This window comes from Xyrauchen texanus, chromosome 1 (assembly GCF_025860055.1).
Source record: "Xyrauchen texanus isolate HMW12.3.18 chromosome 1, RBS_HiC_50CHRs, whole genome shotgun sequence".
NCBI lineage: Eukaryota > Metazoa > Chordata > Actinopteri > Cypriniformes > Catostomidae > Xyrauchen > Xyrauchen texanus.
The window spans coordinates 55,693,515-55,717,303 of record NC_068276.1 but is presented as its reverse complement, the minus strand read 5'-3'; the positions used below and the strand labels follow the sequence as shown (position 1 = coordinate 55,717,303).

At 36.6% G+C, this 23,789-nt stretch overlaps 1 protein-coding gene across 1 annotated transcript in view; it reads left to right on the top strand.

The window, feature by feature from the left end:
• The first annotated feature begins 597 nt into the window (after nucleotides 1-597).
• pkd1l2b (polycystic kidney disease 1 like 2b) overlaps nucleotides 598-23,789 on the top strand; it is a 34,809-nt gene continuing 11,617 nt past the window's right edge. The window contains exons 1-20 of the mRNA XM_052129271.1: nucleotides 598-907; nucleotides 1,568-1,723; nucleotides 3,149-3,337; nucleotides 4,323-4,433; nucleotides 5,068-5,105; nucleotides 5,532-5,596; nucleotides 5,761-5,860; nucleotides 6,026-6,155; nucleotides 6,250-6,392; nucleotides 9,311-9,451; nucleotides 9,543-9,692; nucleotides 13,203-13,327; nucleotides 13,418-13,538; nucleotides 16,118-16,240; nucleotides 17,811-18,033; nucleotides 18,383-18,576; nucleotides 19,666-19,896; nucleotides 20,322-20,423; nucleotides 21,848-22,026; nucleotides 22,452-22,598. Coding sequence (XP_051985231.1) covers nucleotides 598-907; nucleotides 1,568-1,723; nucleotides 3,149-3,337; nucleotides 4,323-4,433; nucleotides 5,068-5,105; nucleotides 5,532-5,596; nucleotides 5,761-5,860; nucleotides 6,026-6,155; nucleotides 6,250-6,392; nucleotides 9,311-9,451; nucleotides 9,543-9,692; nucleotides 13,203-13,327; nucleotides 13,418-13,538; nucleotides 16,118-16,240; nucleotides 17,811-18,033; nucleotides 18,383-18,576; nucleotides 19,666-19,896; nucleotides 20,322-20,423; nucleotides 21,848-22,026; nucleotides 22,452-22,598 — 2,978 coding nt within the window. The remainder of the gene's footprint in view (nucleotides 908-1,567; nucleotides 1,724-3,148; nucleotides 3,338-4,322; nucleotides 4,434-5,067; nucleotides 5,106-5,531; nucleotides 5,597-5,760; nucleotides 5,861-6,025; nucleotides 6,156-6,249; nucleotides 6,393-9,310; nucleotides 9,452-9,542; nucleotides 9,693-13,202; nucleotides 13,328-13,417; nucleotides 13,539-16,117; nucleotides 16,241-17,810; nucleotides 18,034-18,382; nucleotides 18,577-19,665; nucleotides 19,897-20,321; nucleotides 20,424-21,847; nucleotides 22,027-22,451; nucleotides 22,599-23,789) is intronic.

The window sequence follows — 23,789 nt, the reverse complement described above, 5'->3', positions numbered from 1 at the left end:
TATATATATATATATTTTATGTATTAAATTCTAAAAATATAATGATACCCAAGATGACTTTAAGGATCCTTTAAGGATCTTTTAGGATTCATTCCAGAAATTATGATTATCCATTAGGACTGTACATTTATTTTCCTGCACTGTAACATTTCTTACAATGTTTCATATTTTGTCTTATTTGTTCTACTTTTAGGGTATTTTTACATTAACTTCTGTCTCATGCCATTCTAAATAATGATCAAAAAATTGTATTCATTTAATGTTAGAAGGAAATAATTCAGTTTATGACGATAGACTGATTTGTGAAATACTACACTGGAACTACCCTAACTTTTAAAACGTCTGTCTAATTAACGTGCGTCACTCAAAAGGTAAAGTCTGGCTTATCTACTTGATCAACATGAAACATTGCTTTTGTGTAAAGACACAATATGCATCCATTAAGCTATTACATTACTGGGCTTTGTTACTGAGCAAATCAATGGGAAGGATGTACCTGTTATTTGGAATGCTGATGTCATTTTAGCGAGGTTCACAACCCTTTATAGAGAGAACCACTAGAATGCCTCTTGTAGTCTTCATGTAAAAGGAACAGAGATGGGTGCTAGATGCTTCACTGTGCTATTTCTGCTAATAATTCATATTATCCCAGTCTTTGTACAAGCAGTAGCTGATGGTCTTTCCTGCCAAGAGCACCAGCAGGCCTTTGAGAACTCCTGCTATGAGTTTGTGTCCCTGCAGCACAGTTTTCTCAGTGCTCAGAGTTGGTGTGAGCGGGGCGGTGGGCACCTGGCCTTCATCCAGAATGACGAGACCCAGCAGTTGCTCCAAAAACACCTGCAGCCTGAGCAGAACTGGTGGATAGGACTAGCTCCAGCCTTCGACGATCTCACACTGGACTTGCAGGGTATGTTAGTGTGACAACAAGATTATTGTTACATCTTGAATTAATGGTGTTTCATTCAATATGCATGCTTTCTAATTTCTTTTCATTATAAATGGTGATACTAGAAAGTAGATACCATTCCCCACCATGATAGGCTTACTTGTTTTTACACAGAGATGGAGATCCTCTTTTTTTCTCTGGTTAAGGGAACATTAACTAATGTATAATTTTATCTGCATTACATCTTTGTGTGTAGTTCACAACTACAGTGGCCACAAAAAGTATTTGGACTCTTAAACTATAATTAAATTGTAGGAATTTAATAGAACAAAATTTCAAACCAAGAGGCATCTGCAAACAAAAGATACTAGACTTTATCGTATACTTTACTATTTTTACCAACTGAACTAAGGTCCATTTTTGTAGATGTACAGTATGAAGTCAGTTTTGCTCAAGTTCACACAGGTGTGAAGTGTGCACTAGGGGTGCCAGAAAGTGTCCAAATGCTTTTTGTCTTAATTTCTAACAATATTTCTACTGTTTCATAATTTATATCATTTAAAATGTTGTGCTTAATGCGTGCTATCTTTCTTTAAACTGCTAATTAATGCAATGCCTTTAATACATTTAAGTATGGTTAACAAAGTCCAAATAATTTGTGGAGCTACTGTATGTCTTCAGGTGGCCTCAGCTGGCTGGATGGTTCAGATGTAATGTACTCAAACTGGCTCAGTGAGTCCATTTTGAATACTGACTGTGGCTACATTGACACCGACTCGGGATTTCACTGGAAGACAAGTAACTGTAGCAAAGAATTCTACTTCATTTGCGAATTTGGTGAGTTTCACTCTTCACATCTTTTTTCTTTTGCTTTCTTTATTTTTTAATCAATACCTTAATTTAAAGATTAAAAGACTGAATGAAAAAGACTGATGCCCAAAGCAAGACGTATTTGGATTGATAGTCACTAATTAATCACTTTATAATAATAAGGTTCAATTTGTTAACATCTGTAAGTTCATAGTGTGTTAACTAATGTTTTTAACTATTGTTTACAAATGTAACCTTATTTTGAAGTGTTACCAATTATGACTGAAAGTGTTACTTATCAGCTATATGTTGTTTGCTTGACTACACTATACAATTTTTTGTGAATTAATCAAAAGATATAACATGTTGTGAGATCTAAATGATGTTCAGTTAGAAAAATAGTTTTTTTATGTGACAACCCAATTATATTGTGTAACAACAATGAAGTAATTATTAAAGGTTATATTCACTGTTTACTCCAGAAACATTATATACCCCATAGATATATACCCCCAATCAGCCACAACTTTAAAACCACCTGCCTAATATTGTGTAGGTCCCTCTCATGCCTCCAAAACAGCGCCAACCCGCATTTCAGAATAGCATTCTGAGATTATATTCATCTCACCACAGTTGTACAGAGTGGTTATCTGAGTTACCGTAGATATTGTCAGTTTGAACCAGTCTGACCATTCTCTGTTGACCTTTCTGATCAACAAGGCATTTCCATCTGCAGAACTGCCGCTCACTGGATGTTTTTTGTTTTTGGCATCATTCAAAGTAAATTCTAGAGATTGTTGTGTGTGAAAATCCCAGGAGATCAGCAGTTACAGAAATTTCTGTAAAATTTAGATAAATCACAAGGATGTTTGTTGGTGCCAGATTGGATGGTTTGAGTATTTCTGTAACTGCTGATCTCCTGGGATTTTCACACACAACAATCTCTAGAATTTACTTTGAATGGTGCCAAAAACAAAAAACATCCAGTGAGCGGCAGTTCTGCAGAGGTCAACAGAGAATGGCCAGACTGGTTCAAACTGACAATATCTACAGTAACTCAGATAACCACTCTGTACAATTGTGGTGAGAAGAATATCATCTCAGAATGCTATTCTGAGATGTGGGTTGGTGCCGTTTTGGTGGCACAAGGGGAGCCTACACAATATTAGGCAGGTGGTTTTAATGGTGTGGCTGATCAGTGCATATATATATATATATATATATATATATATATATATATATATATATATATATATATATATATATACTGTATGTTATATAGCCAAGAAGCCAAGAAAAGAATACTGTTCATTTAAACAGTTAAAAACATTTAAATATACTTATAAAAAGCACTTTAATGAGAAATATCCTGCCTAACTTATATATATATATATATATATATATATATATATATAAACAGTTTAATAGTTACCCTTTTGTTTTGTTTTTTAGAACTGGGGCATTCTGTATCCTGTATGAATCACAACCCTATCTTGCAGTGTGGCTCAGATCAAGTAATAGAGATAGATGAGAGCATCTATGGCAGGAAAACACCACACTACTGCAGGAACAGCATGCCAGCCTCTCTCACAGCTTCACAGGAGCAGTGCAGCTGGGTCAATGTGCTGGATTTAGTCGCAGGTACTGGACAACACTAACTAAATAGGACCAAAAAGAACCAAGGTTATTATTATGGCTTTGTATTTGGAAATTTAGTTACAATTTCTTTATTATTATTCAGTTTGTACTTTCCAGTCAATGTTTTCTCTCTATGATTGCAAGTTTTACTTTTTTTAGTTTATTTCGTTTTTTGTATTGTAGGTCCAAAGATAATGCATTTATCATTTAAATATGTTTCATGTAGTTACATTTCTCAAGGCCGTACATCGTTATCGCTATCTAGTGGCATTTTTATGTTTAATGGGTGCAAACCTAACAATGGTGTTTTTTGTTATTTGTACATGTATTGTGCCATGTAATATTTAGAGTGGCATATTAATACCACATGGATATGGTCATCATTTAGTAACAAACATGACAACCATGGGAACATTCTTTCAATTATATTTTATTGTGCATTATTTGGTAATCTGAGCGCAACAAAACAAATTACTTCCTGAACCTTTAATGAAACTTATTGTTGGAGCTTTTAAGTGGTGCATTTAAATAGATGCTGTTTCTCAGTTCAAGTTGTTGTGAAACTAACATTGAATGCAAAGCTAACAGACATGAAGTCTAAAATGTAAACAAAGCTTCAGTGAGCGTTATTATTATTGTACATTAATATAAAAGGCTTGTGTCAATGCTGAGGTTTAATATTACACATATGTAATATAGGAAAATAAAGAGAGCTTTATAAAAAGACCAGTGTATTCTTATGTCAATGCTAATGGACCTGTAGAAATCTCATAGGTAGGCAAATGAATTGAGAAATTATGTTAAATATTTACAGAGGATTCAGTGTCTTTGTGTAGATGATTCTGTTTGTGTACAGCTGCAATGTATTTTAGCATCATATATTGCTAATAGAGTGAGCTCTGGAAAATTCTCCATCCATTAGTGCAGCCAATAATGTTGTTTTTACTGCAGTAATGAATAGTAATGAAAACATTTATTGCCTTCCTAGAGCAATGCAATGGACGACAACTCTGCCTGGCTGTGACAGATACGTCATATTTTGGAGAGCCATGTCCTGGACTGGGAAGTTACCTGTTGGTGGAATACCATTGCAAAGACAGTGAGAGCTGTTTTGTTTTCTATAGAGTACAGGATTGAGAAATATGTCTCTGTTAGTCTCATGGTTCCTTGCAGCCAATTCATATATTGCATTTTTGGAAGTTTCATGTAAAAGTAGTTTAAAAAAGTTAAATAGTTCACCCAAAAATGAAAAGACAAAGCACCACATGGCTTGTGTGCTATATTGCAAGTCTTCTCAAGCCATACAATAGATTTAAATCATAATTTACTGATAATCTTGCCCATGAGCTGCTAACTTGAGAACTGCAGTCAATGAGTTGAACTCGAGAGCAAGATTCATGAAAAAAAAATATATATATTTTGTCTGATTTGTAAACTATATCATTGAAAAGAACCTGCTCAAATGAATGATTTGCTTATGAAAAGAAAAGACCAAAAAAGGCAAAATTCTCCTTTTGTGTTCCACGGACAATATAACAGCAAAAGGGCTTGGAATGACACGAGGGTGAGTGAAAACTTTCATTTTTGGGTGAATTATTCCTTTAAAAGGGCATAAAATTATGCACATTTTCATGCTTTATGTCCTAGTGCAAAAGACCTGTTTGTTTAAGATTAGAAAATTGATATAATTAACTAATATTTAATTGAATAATACATTATTTTCTTTAATGCAGAAGCCTCTGGTGTGATTGTGAAAAGAAGTAATCCTCAGGTGATCAAATCTAAATAGATTTTTCAGTCTGAAAAGTTTTGAATTGTTTTAGATAGATGAACTGTTCTCTAACATTTAAATATTTGATGTATTTGTTTGTTAATTTAAACACAATTTTTAGATGAAGTGGTCCTGAACACTTTCAAGGTTCACAGCATTTTGCGATAATTACTGATTGCAAAAGACCTGTTTTGCAATCATATCATATACTATTTAATAATTTCACAGCTGTATTACCTGTAAAGACTTATGTATGTAGCTTCTGTTATATATGCATTTATTTATTTACTAATAAGCTAGTCATTTTCCAGGTACTGCTGTACAAGGCCAAAACATAGTACAGCACAGTACAGAAACCACATGTTTTGACAAAATTGAGTTCGAACCAAAATTTAACCTCTTAGGCTATGATCTGTGTGTCAAAAGGACCCTTTACCAGTGGAGTGGAAATGCGTTCCTATATCACCGAACCCCATCCAAGTGGAAACTATGTAAGATACATTTCATTACATATTTTACCATACCCTTGAAACACAAATGCATGATGTATTTACTGAGGTTTTTAAGCTTGGTGGAATGGAGATGGTGAACAAAGGTGATGCTCATAATGCTCATAAAAATGTGTCGGCACATCTGTATCTCCTTTTCCTCCTAGTTGCCATAATTGTAAGACAGAGGCTATTGGTGTGCAAATTCTATTGAAGGACAAAAACAATTGTACAAAACTTGACTGGTATTTGGAAGACAAAAGTAATGTAAGTACATTCAGTCACAATCAAGCATCTTACAGACCAGTGTTTATTCTTATTTTACAATTATAACAAATTACTACACCTTTTTACATCTAACTTTCAATATTATTTACAGAAGGTACTCTAATTTTTATTGTAACTTGCATTCCAACATTGTTCTGTTTTTAGACAGGAAGTTCGATCACATGCCCAGCTGATCATATAAAGCTGAAACTACAGAAACACAATAGCAAACAGTTGTCAATTAAAACTGCAGAGCTTAGACCTTTCCAGCAGGACTTCATCTTGCAGGCAATTTGTGCGTTGATTTGTCATTTTGTGACTATACAAATTTGCTGTTGTATTACATCTATGAATAGAGCAAATCTAACATCTGTTTCCTTCTTGTTCAGGCTATCAATTATCAGGCATAATTGATAACATTTCTGAGATCTACACCATTCCATTTTCCTTGCTAAACCGCACTACCAATCCGCTCGTGTCCAGAGTTTCAGACCAGTTGTTTGAGATGACAGAAACAAATTTAACACAAGAGGTAAAAAAGATGAAAATTCACCAAGACTTATTACACGGCTCTCTGGAATACTCAGTTCTGATTGGTCAATCATAAAATTTTACTTAATGACCACTAAACTGTATATTTGACCGCCGTCCCTGACAACCCATTTCCTACACTGTGCTAATTTCATGTCTCTTCTATCACTCCACAACCCGTTTCTTCTCACATAATACCGTGAACACTCAACGTACACTCAAAAACATTAACTTTCACTACTGTCAGTTTTACTCAAGCAAACCATGTTCACATTTCTCAAACAAAGTATGTAACCAAGGGGACTTAAATTAAGTTGATTCAACAAAAAAAAAAAAAAAAAAGTGTCTTGTTAGCTTTACTTAATCCATGTGCGTTGGGGACAATGGGAATATTTTTCGTTTGGTTAACTGAGACTGGGCAGAGAATTTGTAGTTCCCAGCATGCTTTGCATGGGACTTGACAGGGAGAGTGAATGTTAAAATTAAGTGTTATTTTATGCCTTTGTGCAAGAAGAATATAAAGGGGGAGATTTGTTAGTGTTTCATTTTTTGTTGATGATCTTATGTGATGTTGAGATTGTAAGGGCCACACTGCTAGTCCAATGATGGAATCCAGTGAGCGGTTGAAGGTCTCTGCGCGTTTGTCTTTTCGGGCGCGTGTGGTTTAGCAAGACCGAATCTGACTCCATTATTAATTTGATCTGACTCCTATTGTATTAGACCTCGAATTTAGGTTGAGATTCTAATTATTATTGATCGTCGTTATTAATAGTGTTTATCTCAATTTTGATACTTCATTATTTTAGTTAATTCTTACTTTTAAATTGCACTCGTTCATTCAGACTCCTAGTTGATTGTGTCTATATACGTCGGCCGGATGCACCAGATCATTTCACAAAAAGAGCTAATCGACTAACAGTATTCCAACAAGTTGCTCCCTGCATACTTTTATCTGAATAGTACATTTGTTTAGTCCCCCTAGATCTGCATACACTTAATTAAAGTAACTATTCTCAGCCAGAGGGAGTGACAACACTACCGTAACCAGATAGCACTTTTAATTAGTCTCCACAGTATCCTATGTACACTTGCACGGAGCAAAATTAACAGTAATCAGAAGTAATGACTAACATTATTTAAGCGAGTCGACCAACATTATGTTGTTCTAAATAATGGTTATAATTAGTCCCTTCATTCTTGGTAGTTAGTTAATGCCGAATAGATAGTAAGAAAGCTACGGTCCAGAACACATTAGTTTGTACTAACACTGATCACAAATCTGCTGCAACAAGGACTTAATGTAATCTAATAAAGCCAATAATTGCATAATAAGTCAGAATAGAATCAAGTTTAACCAATGAATAGTCAGGTAAATATGTATCATGCCAATAGCATAATCAGTACAAAACATCCAATGCTCAAAGATGAATCTTAAGAGTAACAGATGCATACCTGACTTCAGCAAGTACGTAGTCTTGACCTTACGGGGATTTCTAGATACAGGAAATTCCACTGAAAAATGCACCAAGGTACCAGGTATTGCCTTAAATACATGGACCATCAAAACCAATCGGTAAACAAAAGTAATGTGGGAATTAATGGATTTAATGACTCAGTACATTGAGGACCCCTGGCAGACACACCTCCACAGCAGAGACATCATTTCTCTAATCTTTGTTATGACCAAGTCTACTGCTGTAGGATTGAGACTATAGTACCAGTCGCACTAAGGCCTTTTAAATTATATCATACGTGGATATTAAAATCCCTGTCATTCACAACAACATATTTCTATACTGTCGTTTTGAGTGATTTGAGATTGGAGAGATAGGAGGAGAAGAGACATACTGTATGTTGTGAGGGATACTGTGAGAAAGGCATTCACTCTGCAGGGTGTTGTATCTTAGGTGAAGATGTAAATTGTGTGATAGTGTCTGTGTGTCTTTTCCCGCAAAATCTCTTTGTTCGCCAGGGAGTTCTGCCCTCTGAATGCAGATCCCTTGGCACCCCACCTAACAAGATTGGGAAGAACTTCTGTTATTTTGTTGTACTATTCATTGTAGTTTTGTATGGGTTACCATCAGAGTGAAGTGTGGAGCTTGAGCTTAGGTTTGAGTATTTTACATATTGCCTTATCCACTGAACAATTGCTGTGCTATACATAGCATTGTGACCAAGCTGCACTCAGTAGTGTTACCATTAGCATGTAATTAGCATGCTAACATTTCATGTCACTAGCTAGCATATCGAGAGAAAAAAAAACCTACCCTCCGCGTTCTCGGCGACTCATGGGGACACTCCTCCGCCCCTGACACTTCCCTTCTCCCCTCGTGGACGGCGGTCTTTCTTCGACCCCTCTGCGTTTCTAGGGGATGGCAGGGCTCTCCTCTGCCCCTGGCAGCGGCTCCATCGCTCCAGGCAGTCGGGGAGTCCAGTCCCCACTCGCCCCGTGTCCGGCCGGTCAGTCTACTCCCTCCCCCGGTGGATGGCAGCGGCGCTCCTCTGGGTGGACGGCAGTGTCGAGGACTCCGCGACGGGCATCCCTCCTTCTTCCCGGGCTTCGGCACCAGTGTAACATAGTTCAATGGAAAGGAGGAGCCGAGCCATTTGTAATGTAAATAATAGTTTAATTGGTAAACTGAAACAAAAGAAAGAATACACACATGACGGACATGTCCGTAAACGATCTCTCTCTCCCGCACCACGGTCTGCCATCAGCCTTTATCCCTCTCGGAGGCTAAATTAGCCTGATAAGGGACCGGGTGTGTATAATCACAACCCGGCCCCACACTCCGCCCTGCCACAAGGTTAAACTCTTTTTGATTAAACAAGTCCTGTCTGGGTCAAATTTGGGATAATGGCCAGCTCTCTGTTAATTTTATGTGGAATACTACTTTACAATACATTTTCGATTTGCAGATGCGAGAAAAACTGCTTTCAAATATATGTGCAGCTTTCAACGATTCTAACCCAATCCAGCAATCCATAGAACTTCAGATGGTTGCTAATGCTTTGAAGAACATTGTTGAAGTGGATGATGAACTGAATACTAATGCTCAGGTATTACTGACACTTAACACATCATTTGATACCGTATGTGCTCAAACTATACTGCCACATAACTGCTGTTGTGACATTTTTTTATTCACAGGTGCAAGCCGGTTGCATCCTAGTACATATCAGTAACTCCCTCAATTTGGATGATATGATTCAGTATAACATTTCTGAGCTAATGGACGCAGCCACACTCATTATTCAGAGCTCTAGCCACATTCTTGCTGCGTTTCAGCGGACAAAAGAGGTAACTTCTCAAGAAAAATGTATATAAATGTTTGTCCACCACTGTAGAGATTTGTCTTTAGTCCTGTTTATACCTGGTATTAAGACCCATCTTGGGTGATTCAAAAGTGGCCAGGCGAAATACATCACTGTTTACACTAAGTAGTAACATGCGACTCCTGTATAATCTGCTTGTGGTCAGATTTTAAGGGGAGGGTCTCTGATTTCATGCATACATCCCTCACTAAGTAAGTGTATGACTGTGTGTTTCCAATTCACAAAACCTTAAAAATAAAGCGCAAAAAAGTTAGCACAATTTTACTCTCTATTATACTTTGTTTACACTGTAGGCACAAAAACTACATTTCATTAAAACTGAATTTGTCGTTATTTTGGTGCTTCACATAATCTGTGTCACTGCATGTTGATATCAGGCACACTGAAGAAGTTATGTGTTTTTCTCATTTACAAATAATTCCTAAAAAAATAAAATAATAATAATAATCACTGGAATCGTTACTGGAACCGTTAAGTATGGTGGCCGTGAAGTGCAAAACCCCAAAAACACAACGGCGATTCCAAAAACAAAATAACAATTCAGAAACACAACAAATCATGAAACACAACGGCGATACCGAAAACAAAAGAGCAAATCAGAAAACACAACACCAAATCCAGAATCCAAACAACAAGTTAGAAAGCACAACAGCAAGTCAGTCGAAATGGAAAGGGTATGTTCCATCTGATTGGCTGTGTGGAGAATACCTTGTGTTTCCCTTGGGACTGGTTCTCTGCCCACTTGCGCAATTATTTCCAAATTCATTCCAAATGCGCAATTACTGAAAATTGTGAGTGGTTTGTCACACAGTAAAACAGTAATGGGACACTTTAAAACACAGAGAGCAAACACAGTGAGCAGGAAAACATAGTTTTAGGTACGATGTTCAACTATGGCGTGTAAGGGACCGTCTAAAAATTACACAAACTGCGCTAAAACGCGGGCGTCTAAGCGATCATTCAATTACACTTACAGTAAGTCATTTAGCATACGCTTTTATCCAAAGCTACTAAGAAATGAGATGCATACGTAGCAAACAATTTGTCATGCAAAGTTTAATAACATCTGCAGTATTAGTAAAAATGCCAGCACAGAAGAAAGAGACAGGCAAGGATTTTTTTTCTTTTTTTTCTTTCTTTTTTTTTTTTGTACATTAAGTGCAGGTTAAGTTCAGTATTTATTTTTCTTTTTTTTATTATTTTTGGTGGTGTAGTGGTCTAAGCACATAACTGGTAATCTGGTAATCAGAAGGATGCTGGTTCAAGCCCCACAGCCCCAAGCCACCACCATTGTTTCCGTGAGCAAGGCACTTAACTCCAGGTTGCTCCAGGGGGATTGTCCCTGTAATAAGGGCTCTGTAAGTCGCTGTGGATAAAAGTGTCTGCCAAATATGTAAATGTAAAAATTACATCTTGATGAATTTTAGTGGTGCTTTTTCTAAAATAACCGAACACTGTATCCATATAATTGGATATACTTGGAAAATCTATCCATTGGCAGCAACCAATGTAACCTTTATAATTTAGATTTTGTTTTATTTTTATCTCCTTTTCTCCCCAATTTGGAATGCCCAATTCCCACTACTTACTAGGTCCACATGGTGACACGGTTACTCACCTTAATCCGGATAGTGGAGGACAAGTCTTCGCTTCTGAGACAGTCAATCTGTGCATCTTATCAAGCGGCTAGTAGTGCATGACACTGTGGAGACTCCCAGCATGTGGAGGCCAACTGTCGAGAACCACTAATCGCGACCACAAGGAGGTTACCCCATGTGACTCTACCCTCCCTAGCAACCGGGCCAATTTGGTTGCTTAGGAGATCTGGCTGGAGTCACTCAGCACACCCTGTATTTGAACTCACAACCCCAAAGGTGGTAGTCAACGTCAATATTCCATGACAACCGCGTTTTTTTTTAAGTTAGAACATGCAAGTTGAATAAACGCTTGGATGGCACCAACATTTTGTGCAGTTTGTGGACTTTAAGACGGTCCCTTACATAGGGTTGCCACCCATCCTGTAAAATACTGGATCATTCCATATTTAAAGATAAAATTTTGCATTCCGTTTCAAATCGATACGCGATGTGATTTGTCTCGTATTTAAGCTGATCAGATGCCGTCACGGTGAAGTCGTTCCAGATTGCTAATTTAACATTGATATAAATTGGAAAATGTGCCTAATATCGGTAAGGGACCGTCTGAAAAGTCCACACCTTGTGCAAAAACGTGCTACGGGTGTTGTAAGGGACCGTCTGAAAAGTCCACAAATGGTGCTAAAACGTGCTAAGGGTGTTGTAAGGGACCGTCTGAAAAGTCCACACATTGTGCTAAAACGTGCTAAGGGTGTTGTAAGGGACCGTCTGAAAAGTCCACAAATGGTGCTAAAACTGGATTTCTATATAAATGTTCAATAAGATCAAACAATATATGAATACAATCACTGAGTCATAAAGACTTTTTTTTTAAAATACATACAAACCAACCAAAATGTACACAATTAAGATAAAGAAGATAAATAATAAAAAATAGCGATCTTTTTAATGTATAAAAATTTAATTTTTATTATGGGTCATGGGGTCAGGAAAGTTCTCATTTTAGCATATAAGATAGGATATGCAATTTTTATTGATAATTAATATTGACTTTTAATGCATTTAAGCTAAAACTGTGGAGGATGTGTTTAGGGAGATTTAAGTGTCCCTTATTTACAAATTCAAATGTGGCATTCCCACTTGAGGAACCATGAGACCATAGATTAGACCTAAAATTAACTTTTCCCACTCACTGTATTTACTCTCTGTGTAATAAAGTTTCCTATTACTATTTTTTTTAAGAGAGAAAACACTCCAAATTATTTAGTTTTTCAGTCAGTGACCTTTTGGCTTGGATTTTGATGTAATCAGTGAACCAATCCTGAAGAAAGGACTAGGTCACATTCACACAGCCAAGCTATGGTACTAACCTTTTCCATTTCGACTGAATTGCTGTTGTGTTTTCTACCTTGTTGTTTTGTTTCTAGATTTGCCGTTGTGATTTTAGATTTGTTGTTTCGATAATAAATCAGAATCGTTAAGAGGAATCATAACCACAATAGTAAAATTCCTTACGATTCCCAACCCTGTGCAGTCAATTTCTACAATGGCATTGGTAACTGAAAACTACTGTATTGGAATGGTATAGCATCCAGGCCACTAGGTGTCAGTGTAAGCCCCTTTGACATACTTCCAAAAAAGAGTCAGTGCACCTTTAAAAACAACTTGCTTTCTTAGAAACATTGCCTTTAAGCAAAATTCAACTTTGTATTAAGATTGCATGACTTCCTGGTTAACTTTCCACAATCTTTTTTTCTCTAGCAATTACCATCCTTAAGATTTAAAGGGATAGTTCATCCAAAAATGTATTCTGTCATTATTTGCTCACACTCATGTTGTTCCAAAACCATATGACCTGATGAGTTCTTATTGCCTTTCAGGAAGAAATTGCAGATTATTTGTTCAGCACTGTGGAGTATGTGCAAAAATTCTTGCTAATTAATAAAGAGCCAGATGAGGAGCCAGTCATTATAAACTCCACTTATATCAGTGTTTCTGCCCAGAGGTAAGGCAATCAGAACACAGCACCGCAAATTAATGCAAAAACAACTGAATATTGACAATGAGTGTGTGTGTTTTGATTTTTCTCGGATAGAGTATCTCCAGGTAACATCCATGCACAGTCCTTTAACATCCTGAATGTGAGTTCATCCACCTTCAGTCTTCCAATTCTGGGACCTAATGTGCTGTCTGTGAACGAGCCAGTGGATGTGAGAGTAAGTGACTTTAAGTCAGGAAAAGGTATCAAACTAAATAATGTATCTAACACTTTCCATTAATTGGGCACAATTTGATGTTCCATGACTAATTTTATCACATTTTATTTTAAAGCATTGGAGGCAAAGAGAAGTTTCTGCTGTAATAGATTTGAAAAAATATTACATATGAAAAAAATTAACAACTAAATAAGTTAGATAAACATCTACCTAACATATAATTAACCTAGCTTGAACCTACTGTGGCTAGTTTTAAACACATCACATGTCTGTAACTAGGTATGCAACAATCGGATACCTAGATTTGTATCGGCTCTGATACTGAAGCTTTTAGATGGATCGGGTATCGGTCCGATGAGCCCAAGCTCAAAAAATTACATAAAAGAACCATAAAAACTCAAAGTAGTTCATAAGACTCATGCATTTTATTCAAGGCCACTTGAAGATGTGCGATAGCTCTGTGAATCACAAAAGTCTGTGTTTAATAAGTAAATATATAAAATGCACACGCAGGTCCAGTGTGTCAGTGAATGGCGCTGCTCTGTTTACACACATGCTCGTGGCTATTTTTAGCCTATATTTGCATGCTACTCACGAACAACCTCTCAGATGTAGATGCTCAATGGTTTGGTTCACTTATAATATGCATTTAGAACGGCACCAGAAGTCCTTTTTTTACCAGAATTTGAATAAGAAGCGAATTAAACCACTGTGAACTTGCCCACAAACAGACACATACAGGACTTCCTGGAGAGTTCAGAATGTCAAAATAAAAGCATGAGGGTTTAAAAGTTAAAGGTGCATGATTGAGATATATTACTATTATATTATTATTTGTTTACAAATAAATGCAAATGAGCTGATATCTTACAACTAAATTGAACCAAAGAGATCTGAATCTTTTAAAGTCCAGATACAAGTTGAAATAGTTTTGCAAAAAAAAAAAACTGATGTCTTGTACTGGAATTACTGTTAATTTTGCTGCTACTTTATCCAGTATACTAGTTAATAATAAAGTGTTTCTTAATAAGCTGTACATTTATATTGAAATAATGTGTAGTTAGAGGTTTGTGTTTCTTTACATATTGCATATTAGTTCCACACCTTAAATGTAAAGATATTATAAACTTAAGCAAAAAACAACACTGGTATCAGATCAGCCAGTAAGGAGATTTTCAATAATAAAAAAAAAAAGTGGTATCGGTGCATCCCTATCTGTAACCACTAAATTATTTGTAACTACAATAACTAAATCTGCATCCCTGTTACCCATGCACCCATAGTGTAATGTTGGGTACGTGGAGGCGACACAGGAGTAAATACTTTAAAGTAATTTAATAACAAACAATAAAGCTAAACTGACTAACATTACACAACAAAACACTTCAAGGACTGATAATCAGTGAACAAAACTGGAGGGTATATATACACAAAGGAACTAATGAGGGGGTGGAAGACAGGTTTGGATGATGAGGAACAGCTGGAAGTGATGAGGGCAGTCCATTATGGGAGATGTAGTCCGGGAGAAAACATCAAAATAAGAGTATTAGGGAAAACATGAGGGAGACAGACTCACACATAGAGATTTAAAAATAAATAAAAACATTGTTAGAAAATAACATAAATCGCTCTAATCAGGATATTTCAAACTCTATTTTAATGATGTCTCAAATATTGATAACAGGGTTGAAAAATTACAAACCTCATATAACATAAATGGAAAATAAAACAGGCTCCTAAGGTTGACAATCAACAAGATTGCTTCACTGATTGCTTCTTGAAGAAAAAAAAAGAAGACTTAAAAGGCCATATTCTGTACCCCATTCATGGAAAGTGCCATCTAGTGCCAATCTAACAAAAAGATTTGTGCCAATTTGGCACAGCTTAAGGGATAATTCAAAAACAAAAAATAAAATTCTGTCATCATTTACTTCATGTTGTTCCAAACCCATAAGAGTGTCTTTCTTCCATCGCACCCAAAAGGAAATACTAGACAGAATGGTAGTCTCAGTCACCATAGACCTTATTTATAGCAGCACCATCTTTGACAGGAATGACATTGAGGCTGTGAGGAATAGACATACAGTCTTGTTAATTAGCTGTACTCTAATTTAAAGTGTTATTGGATCATTCTGCTGACAAAACATTGAAAAAAACATCTTTCCAAGAACATTCAGTAGACAAAATAATCCTGACAACATGAGTTGTGAAAAATCAGATGTGATCAAGGAGCTTTGTTCCATTAATGTCATTAAAGAGATGGTAAGTCTATCCCTCACAGCCCCTGTTAAAGATGGTGCTACTGTGAATGAGGTAAAGTAAATGGTGACTGAGGCTGTCATTCTGCCTGGCATCTCCTTTTGTGTTCCAGAGAAGAAAAAAGGTCATACAGGTTTGGAACACCATGATGATGACAGAACGCTCATTTTTGGGTGAAATCTCTTTACAATATTAAAGAAATAATGTATTATTTGATGTTGTACCAATATCATTATTAGGGATTCTTTCCTTATACATTATACACATTACGTAATGTATTCCAGAATACATTATGCATACATGTCCTCTTCTTATTACAGCAATCCAATTTTTATATTAACCCATGGATTGAAGAGGACAATGTTAATAGTGTCTTAACAGGATTTTCCCTTGCCAGAAATGGCTCGGTCATACCAGTGGCAGACCTCACTGAGGAGATAGAGGTAAGATGCTTAATGACCTTTACTGTATTAACATTAAGGGAAAGTCCCCCCCCATATTATTTACTCACCATCATGATATCCCAGGTATGTATGACTTTCTTTCTTCACCAGAACACATTTGAAGAAAAATAGAAAATATCTTGTCTCTGTAGGTCCTTAAAATGCAAGTGAATGGAGATTTCTCTTTTGAAGCTCCAAAAATCACAGACAGTCAGCATAAACCTCATCCATATGACACCAGCTGTTCAATTAATGTGTTCTAATGCAACACGATCGCTTTTGGTGCGAAAAAGATCAATATAAAGTAATTTTTTTAACTCTAAATCATGCTTCCGTTCTGCAGTGGGACGCAAAAAAAAGCCGGAAGAGCAGTGCTGTTTACAAGTGAGGAGGAGGAACACTGTACAGTCTCTTGGTTGGAATTGGTTTATATCTGTATTGATGTTTCTTTTCGCACAATGATGCGTTTGTGTGCTCATCCTGGATGTCTCAACCGAGTGGAGAACGTTAGATTACGTCTGTATCATGGCAATGCGAATACATCAAACGAGAGACTGCATTCCTCCCTCTCACGCAGCTTACCGGAAGCAATGATTTAGTGTTAAAAAGTAAATATACATAAATATTGATCTTTTTTTGCACCAAAAGTGATCGTATCACTTTAGAAAACATTAATTTAACCGCTGGAGTTGTATGAATGATGTTTATGCTGACTGTCTGTGATTTTTGGAGCTTCAAAAGAAAAATCTCCATTTACTTGCATTTTAAGGACCTACTGAGCCGAGATATTTTTCTATTTTTCTTCAAATGTGTTGTGCTGAAGAGAGAAAGTCATGCACATCTGGGATATCATGAGGGTGAGTAAATGATGAGAGAATTTTCATCTTTGGGTGAAATATCCCTTTAACTATGTTGCAGGAATCTGAGGAACTAGAAAAGAGATGTGTAATATCTGTGCCAATAGTATTGCCAAACCAAATCTCAAAAATAACAATAATACAATAATAATAGTAAAATATTAATAACTGTTTCAAACATGCATAAAAAAGTATTTTTACATAAAAAAAACTTACATCTCTTTCAAAAGTTTCTATAATTTGAAAAATAACAAGAGTCCTCACCAATCAGACACTCTTAGCATGTACAAATTCATTGCAATTCATTATGTTTAAATACTACAACTGCATGTTATGCTACATTTTTCATGGAGGATGTACAAAGCATGTTATGAATTAGAAATGTTGTTTATGATGAGTTCTCAGAAGATTATGGAAAGTCATGTAGCATCATTCTGATACATGTATGGTTTTGTATTATTTTATTTAAAGGGTCTTGGCGTCTCTCAGACCATAAACAGAACACGAGAGTTATAGGGGTAGATTACCCAAAAATGTAATCTCTGTCAACATATACTCATCCTTATGTCATTCCAAACCCATATAACTGTCTTCTGTGGAATACAAAAGGAAATGTTAAGCAGACAGTTTGGGTGAATATCCCTTTAAATAGTGAAGAGGGTTTTTTTTAATGCACTGGGACCTGATGAAATTCCACTCTGTTCAATCAACAGATCTTCATACCAAGGCTGGATAAAGGAGTAAACAGCACAGTTCTCGATCTGAGTAACTACAGCACAATGGTCATCAGTGTGGCAACTCCCAACATAAATATGGTTTTTAAGTTAGACCCCACTGAAGATTTAAATCTACTGGTATTACTAGGTTATCAGGACTATCCTACTACTGAAAACTATGCAGCTAAAGTTATACTTCCTCAAGCAGGGAATACACAAGGTGAATCATTGCTATTGCTTGAAATAAAACAATGATTTGTTGTTAAAGGAATAGTTCCCAAAAATGAAAATGTTGTCATTGTTTACTCACCTTAATGCTGCTCCAAACCCGTATGACTTTCTTCCTTCTGTTGGACATAAACGGATAGAAATGAATAGTTACTCTGTCAAGGTCCTAAAAACACTAAAACACCATAAAACCACAGAATAAGCAATCCATGGTCTTCTGAAGCTATTCACGCACTTTGTGTGACTGATGAAGATAACAAAATCTAAGTAATTTTTGGGTAAACTATTACTTTATCAATGGAAAAGTACAAAAACTTATTGTACTTTCATCTTTTTGTCAGAGGAAAGGTACACATGGATAGTGAGCCCCAGAGAAACAGCATTAAACCCAGGCGTTTACTACCTTCTGATAAGGCCTATTGTTGCTGCCGGTGTGAAGTCTGTAAATGCCTCCGTAACGATTACATCCATTGCCGCTCGGTGCACTTTCAGGGCAGAGACCTCTGCATCCAACTGGAGCGACAGTGGCTGTAGGGTGAGCTATATCATTTTTACAATTAAAAATACAAAGATGTTGCACCAAACTCAAGTCTCTCAGCGGCCATATTCATAATGCCTCCGGGCACTGATTTCTGCCATGCAAGTACACCTCCTATCTACTTAAATGGGGAAAGACAGAAATCTCCAAAACAGTTGGTCAAGATTACATTCAAAATAACAGATTTCAAAGGTGCACTCATTAATTGTTCAAATAATTAATCTTGGATTTAGGCTACACTAACACCTAGGGGGCTGGATGTAGTAGCATATAAGTAGTTAATAACCGGTTAATTTTGTTCTGATAATTTTTTAATGAAACCAAAAACCAAATGCCTTCTCTCTTTTTAGTAGCACATAAGCATGCAGTTTGATTCTGAAGCACACTGCTAGATTAATAACCAATGTAAAAAATAATTAATAATAATTCGGCCCGCAAAAAGTCAGAACGCGTCCACGAAGTGTGTGCGTGCATGCAGGAGATTTAGACTACTATAATTCATTTTAGATGGCTAAATGAATATTTGAACTATTTTTGGGATATATTTAATATTAAGAATACATTCACTGAAAAGACGAAAAGACTTAACATAGGCTACTGTAGACTATGTTTGCTATGATTTCTATCTTGTAAATACTGTCATGTTAAAAAGAACATTATTAACTGTTCCTTTATTTCGTTCCAACCGATTACCATTTGAAAAGAAGGCTACGGAATGCCGGAACAGAACAGAAAAATTCCGTTTCTGTTAAATTAAAAATCCACAAGCAAAAGTGCCTAAATCAGGGTGGTTACTGAGATTAAGCGAGTAGTATTTGGCTGGTCATGTCATCTCAACATGGCAACCCCCATGAGGGGACCCTCTCCACGAAGATTAAAACAGCATTTATAAGGTTACTGTGTGGAGCCTTCACCTCATGTTAGTGCTCATACATTTATACAATTCAAAATTACTAATGATTTTTTTAGGAGTCAAAAAATTTTAATGAGGAAAAAAAATTACTGAGCGCACCTTTCAAATTCAACAGCTTTCAAAAGTAATGAAACTAATGAGATTACACTCTGTGCTTTATTTCTCTATTTTAGGTTGGCCCTAAGACGACCGAAGATTTTACTCATTGCCTGTGTACACATCTAACTGTTTTTGGGAGCAGTTTCTTTGTCATGCCCAATACGGTAGATCCGTCTCAGTCTGCTCAGCTTTTTGCCAACTTTGCGAACAACCCAGTGGTAGTGTGCTTTATAGGAGCAATCTTCTTAGCGTATATCCTGACAGCAATATGGGCACGAAGGAAGGACCTACAAGACAAAGCCAAGGTATGTCTAATTATCAGGGGGTCTCAGGTCTGTTCTGGGGCAGGTAAAAAACAATAGGCCTACTAAGTGCAAATAAAACAATGCAACTAACCATGTCATTGTGTATAGTAAGGATAGAAACGCATAAATAAATAGGCATATCAACTTTTTAACGGGATGAGAAAATGCTTCTAATTTCTTTTGTTGTTTAGGTTAAAGGCTGCATGTCCAGTCAAAGTCTGTGGCATTTAATCCATTTTATCCCCAAAAACAATTTTTGTTCTTTTGTATGATAAAAAGTGTTGGGTTGGCTGCTTGGTGTCTATTCAAAATCTGGGCCTTCATCCTAAAGCAAAGCCTGTTGAGAGCCACTGTTTTAAAGCTCTACAGTTGTCAGCTGAAATATATTTGTCATAAGAAATCTGTTGTTTTTTCTCTCTCAAAAGGTCAAGGTTACAGTTCTAGAGGACAATGATCCCTTTGCAGAGTACCGTTACTTGCTGAAGATCAGCACTGGGCATCGCATTGGATCATCCACCTCATCACAGGTTAGCACATGTATATATTAACGCAGGGGTTGTAAAACTTTTAGGACCCCCAAATATCATGTTTCACTTTCAAGAGACGTCCTTCCTAAACAAATAAAGGCAGCTACATAATACATTTTTATGTAAACTGACCATTTATACTCTTAGGAAAAATAGTAATATTAAGAGTGTTGTTTCCGGTCTGACACCATCAGCACTCCGACGCTTCACTGTGTGTGTATAAGTCCACTTGTGTTCATGCCGTTCTAAACTTAAGTATAATATCAGTGCATATGTGTTAAGAGCTTCTGTTTGTCTTTTTTACATTATATATGTTAGCCAGCAGGTGGTGGCAAAAGATAATTTTTGTATATAATATGAGCCAGGTGGCTGTTTAGTTTACCTAAAACAGCTCTTCGTGATCGAACTACTAAAGCTAGGAAATTGCTTTAAATGAATTTAAACGAACAACTTCAGCATTAAGGCTCATCACAGCTCAGACAAAACAGACTGATTAATTACACAATGGGTGCTGATTAAAATGGCGGTGAACATTGTGGTTTCTATAGTGATCGACACTTATGCAATGGTTACCGCAAAATAGGGAGAAATACCCTCGCTTGGATGCTATTTGTCCACTGAGAAAGCTGATCTTCAGAAAGCTGACAGCATCTCTGCTTGGGAGTGGCAACAGTTGATCGCTCATGCTCCGTCTCTCTCTCTCTCTCTCTCTCTCTCTCTCTCTCAATCTCACACACACACTCGCAATTGTGATATATGGCCCTAAATCAGCACTGCTGTGATTATGTACAAATCACAGCAGTGCTGATATAGGGCCGTATCACACTCTTGCCCATGTGATATTGCTTAAATATATATGTGTATATTATTATACAAAAGCCAAAACAGATTTTTAAAATTTCATGTGAAATATAGTTTAATTTACTTAATTTTGCACAAAATATTTTTTCTACCAAATTCTAGAATACTAAATAAATATTAGAATTTTGTAATATTTATATTATAGTTATGCTGTACTTGTATATTAATATTTATATCGAGTTTTTTTGCAGTAATTATTGTTCCAAAGGAGTTTTATACAAATTATTGCCATTCAGCCAATCAGCAAGATAAGAACAACTGTGACAATGGAAAAAAAAACCTTTAAAGATATTACTGTATACACACATTGTACAACACGTATGTATATGTTCAAACCAATTGAGCATACAGTATATATGATTCAAGAAATGAGAAATTAACACTTTAAAAAAAATCAGTTACACATTTTGTATAATCTTTTGATTTTCTTTCTAATTTTCTGCATACCCTGTTACCCTCTTGTGGCTCCTTGTTTGAAAACCCCTGTGTTAGTGTACACCGTCCTTCAGGAATTCTAATCATGTGCTGTTACATGTAACCCTGCAATGCCATTGCCACTACAGGTGATAGTGACTCTTCAAGGTACAGAGGGAGGGAGTGCACCCCATCATTTGAATGACCCTGAAAAGCCAGTTTTTGAAAGGGGGGGAGTTGACTTGTTCTTGCTGACCACACCCTACTCACTGGGAGAGCTGCAGAGCATTAGACTGTGGCATGACAACTCAGGGGATCATCCTGCTTGGTAAATTGGTGTAAAAGGGATCACCGAAAAATGTTAATATATGTCACAGTTAACAGGGAACATTCTCAGAACTTTGGCTAACGTTCTCTAAACGTTCTGAACAAATGTTCTTGCAGGAAATTTAAAAGACCATTCTTTCAATGTTTCTGTTTTGGATAACGTTCTCAAAACTTAAGCCGTTTAATGATATTCATTCACCATTAGTGCAACATTCTTTAAACTTTATCACATTGTGAAAAACATTTGTTTTTTGAACATTCCCAGAACTTACAATAATGTTTTCACAACCTAATGCGAACGATAGGAAAACATTCTTAGAAGATAAAATTGTTAGCTCACCCTCAACGATTTTTTCCCTTTAATGTACATAAAGAATATATGTCCGAATCTAACATGTGCTTGACTAAATTCGGTTTGATTGTCAGGTATGTAAACACAGTAATGGTACAAGACCTGCAGACTGATCAGAAGTGGCACTTCCTGTGCAGTTCATGGCTGGCTGTTGATATAGAAGAGTGCACCGTTGATAAAGTGTTTCCTGTAGCAACAGAGATGGACCTGAAAGGCTTTAGGTGAGCTCATTATCTGTAAGTAATGCCACTGTTTAAGGTGGAGTGTAATTTCTGTGCCATTAGTGTAACCAAAGGGAATTGCCATCTGTTTGTTTGAGCCATGGAGGTCTGTAATACCTAGAGAACACTATCCGTTAACATTCCCATTCGTCTCAACGGTAGTTGCCTTGTCCCGAAGTACACAATTTGAAATGTGACATCTTTGCAATCAGAATGCTCACACCCTTTACTAGCAACTATCCTGAAGCCAGCAGACTCAAACGAAAATTATTTTGGCAGAGGAGTGTCACACATGCAGACTGTTTTGCTGACATCTCGCTGTCTTCAGTCGTAGGTATGACACACTTGCCTGAATAAGAATGGTGGAGGGGTGACAAACATACCAACTCACTGCAACTCTCACTCTCTCTGATTCTGTCCCGTGGAGCTCGCTGAAATAACAACAGGAATACCACTAAGCATAAACAATTGCAAAAGAGTGATTTAGGATTTGATTCATGGGGTAACTTTACCTTGTGAAAGTGCTTGATTGTGTATTTATCCCCTCGTGTCCAAATGCAGCTTTCATGGAGTACAGTAATTAAATTAAGTAACAGACTGTTGTGGCAATGCATTTTAATTTCATAATCATTATAGTGTAGTAGAAAAACGCTTGATTACATTATCAATATGTATTACAACCAGCGTTCGTGATGATATGAAGCTGAGTGCGATCACAGATGAAAACGTTCAGATAAGTCTTGTCAGTTCTTCAGAAAAAGAAGAAGCTCATGGTCTCTTGACGAGAAAAAAAGAGCATGCTACAGTGACAGAACTATTTTTTGTCATGTTGGATCCTTTTTTCCCATTGCTGGATCCATTGACTCAGCAGGGAGTCCCGACGGTCAAGTGATTAACAACCTCCCACTGGCAGACGCTAATGCGCACTCAGTCTCTGACCTACTGGCCTGCGATTATGTAAATAAAGCTCACACCTGAACATAACTGGAAAAATTGCTTAGTGTGGTTTGAGCTGTGACATCAAAGGTAGCAGATAGGGAGAATATAAGTCCATTTCATGTTTTTATGAAAAATTGGGCACTGGTAAAACAGCTACCATTTTGTCAGAATACACTACATTTTAGTGGCCCTCAATGGAGAAAGATGCTTCTTGGGCCCAAATGGTGTAATTATGGCATCTACCAGCAGGGG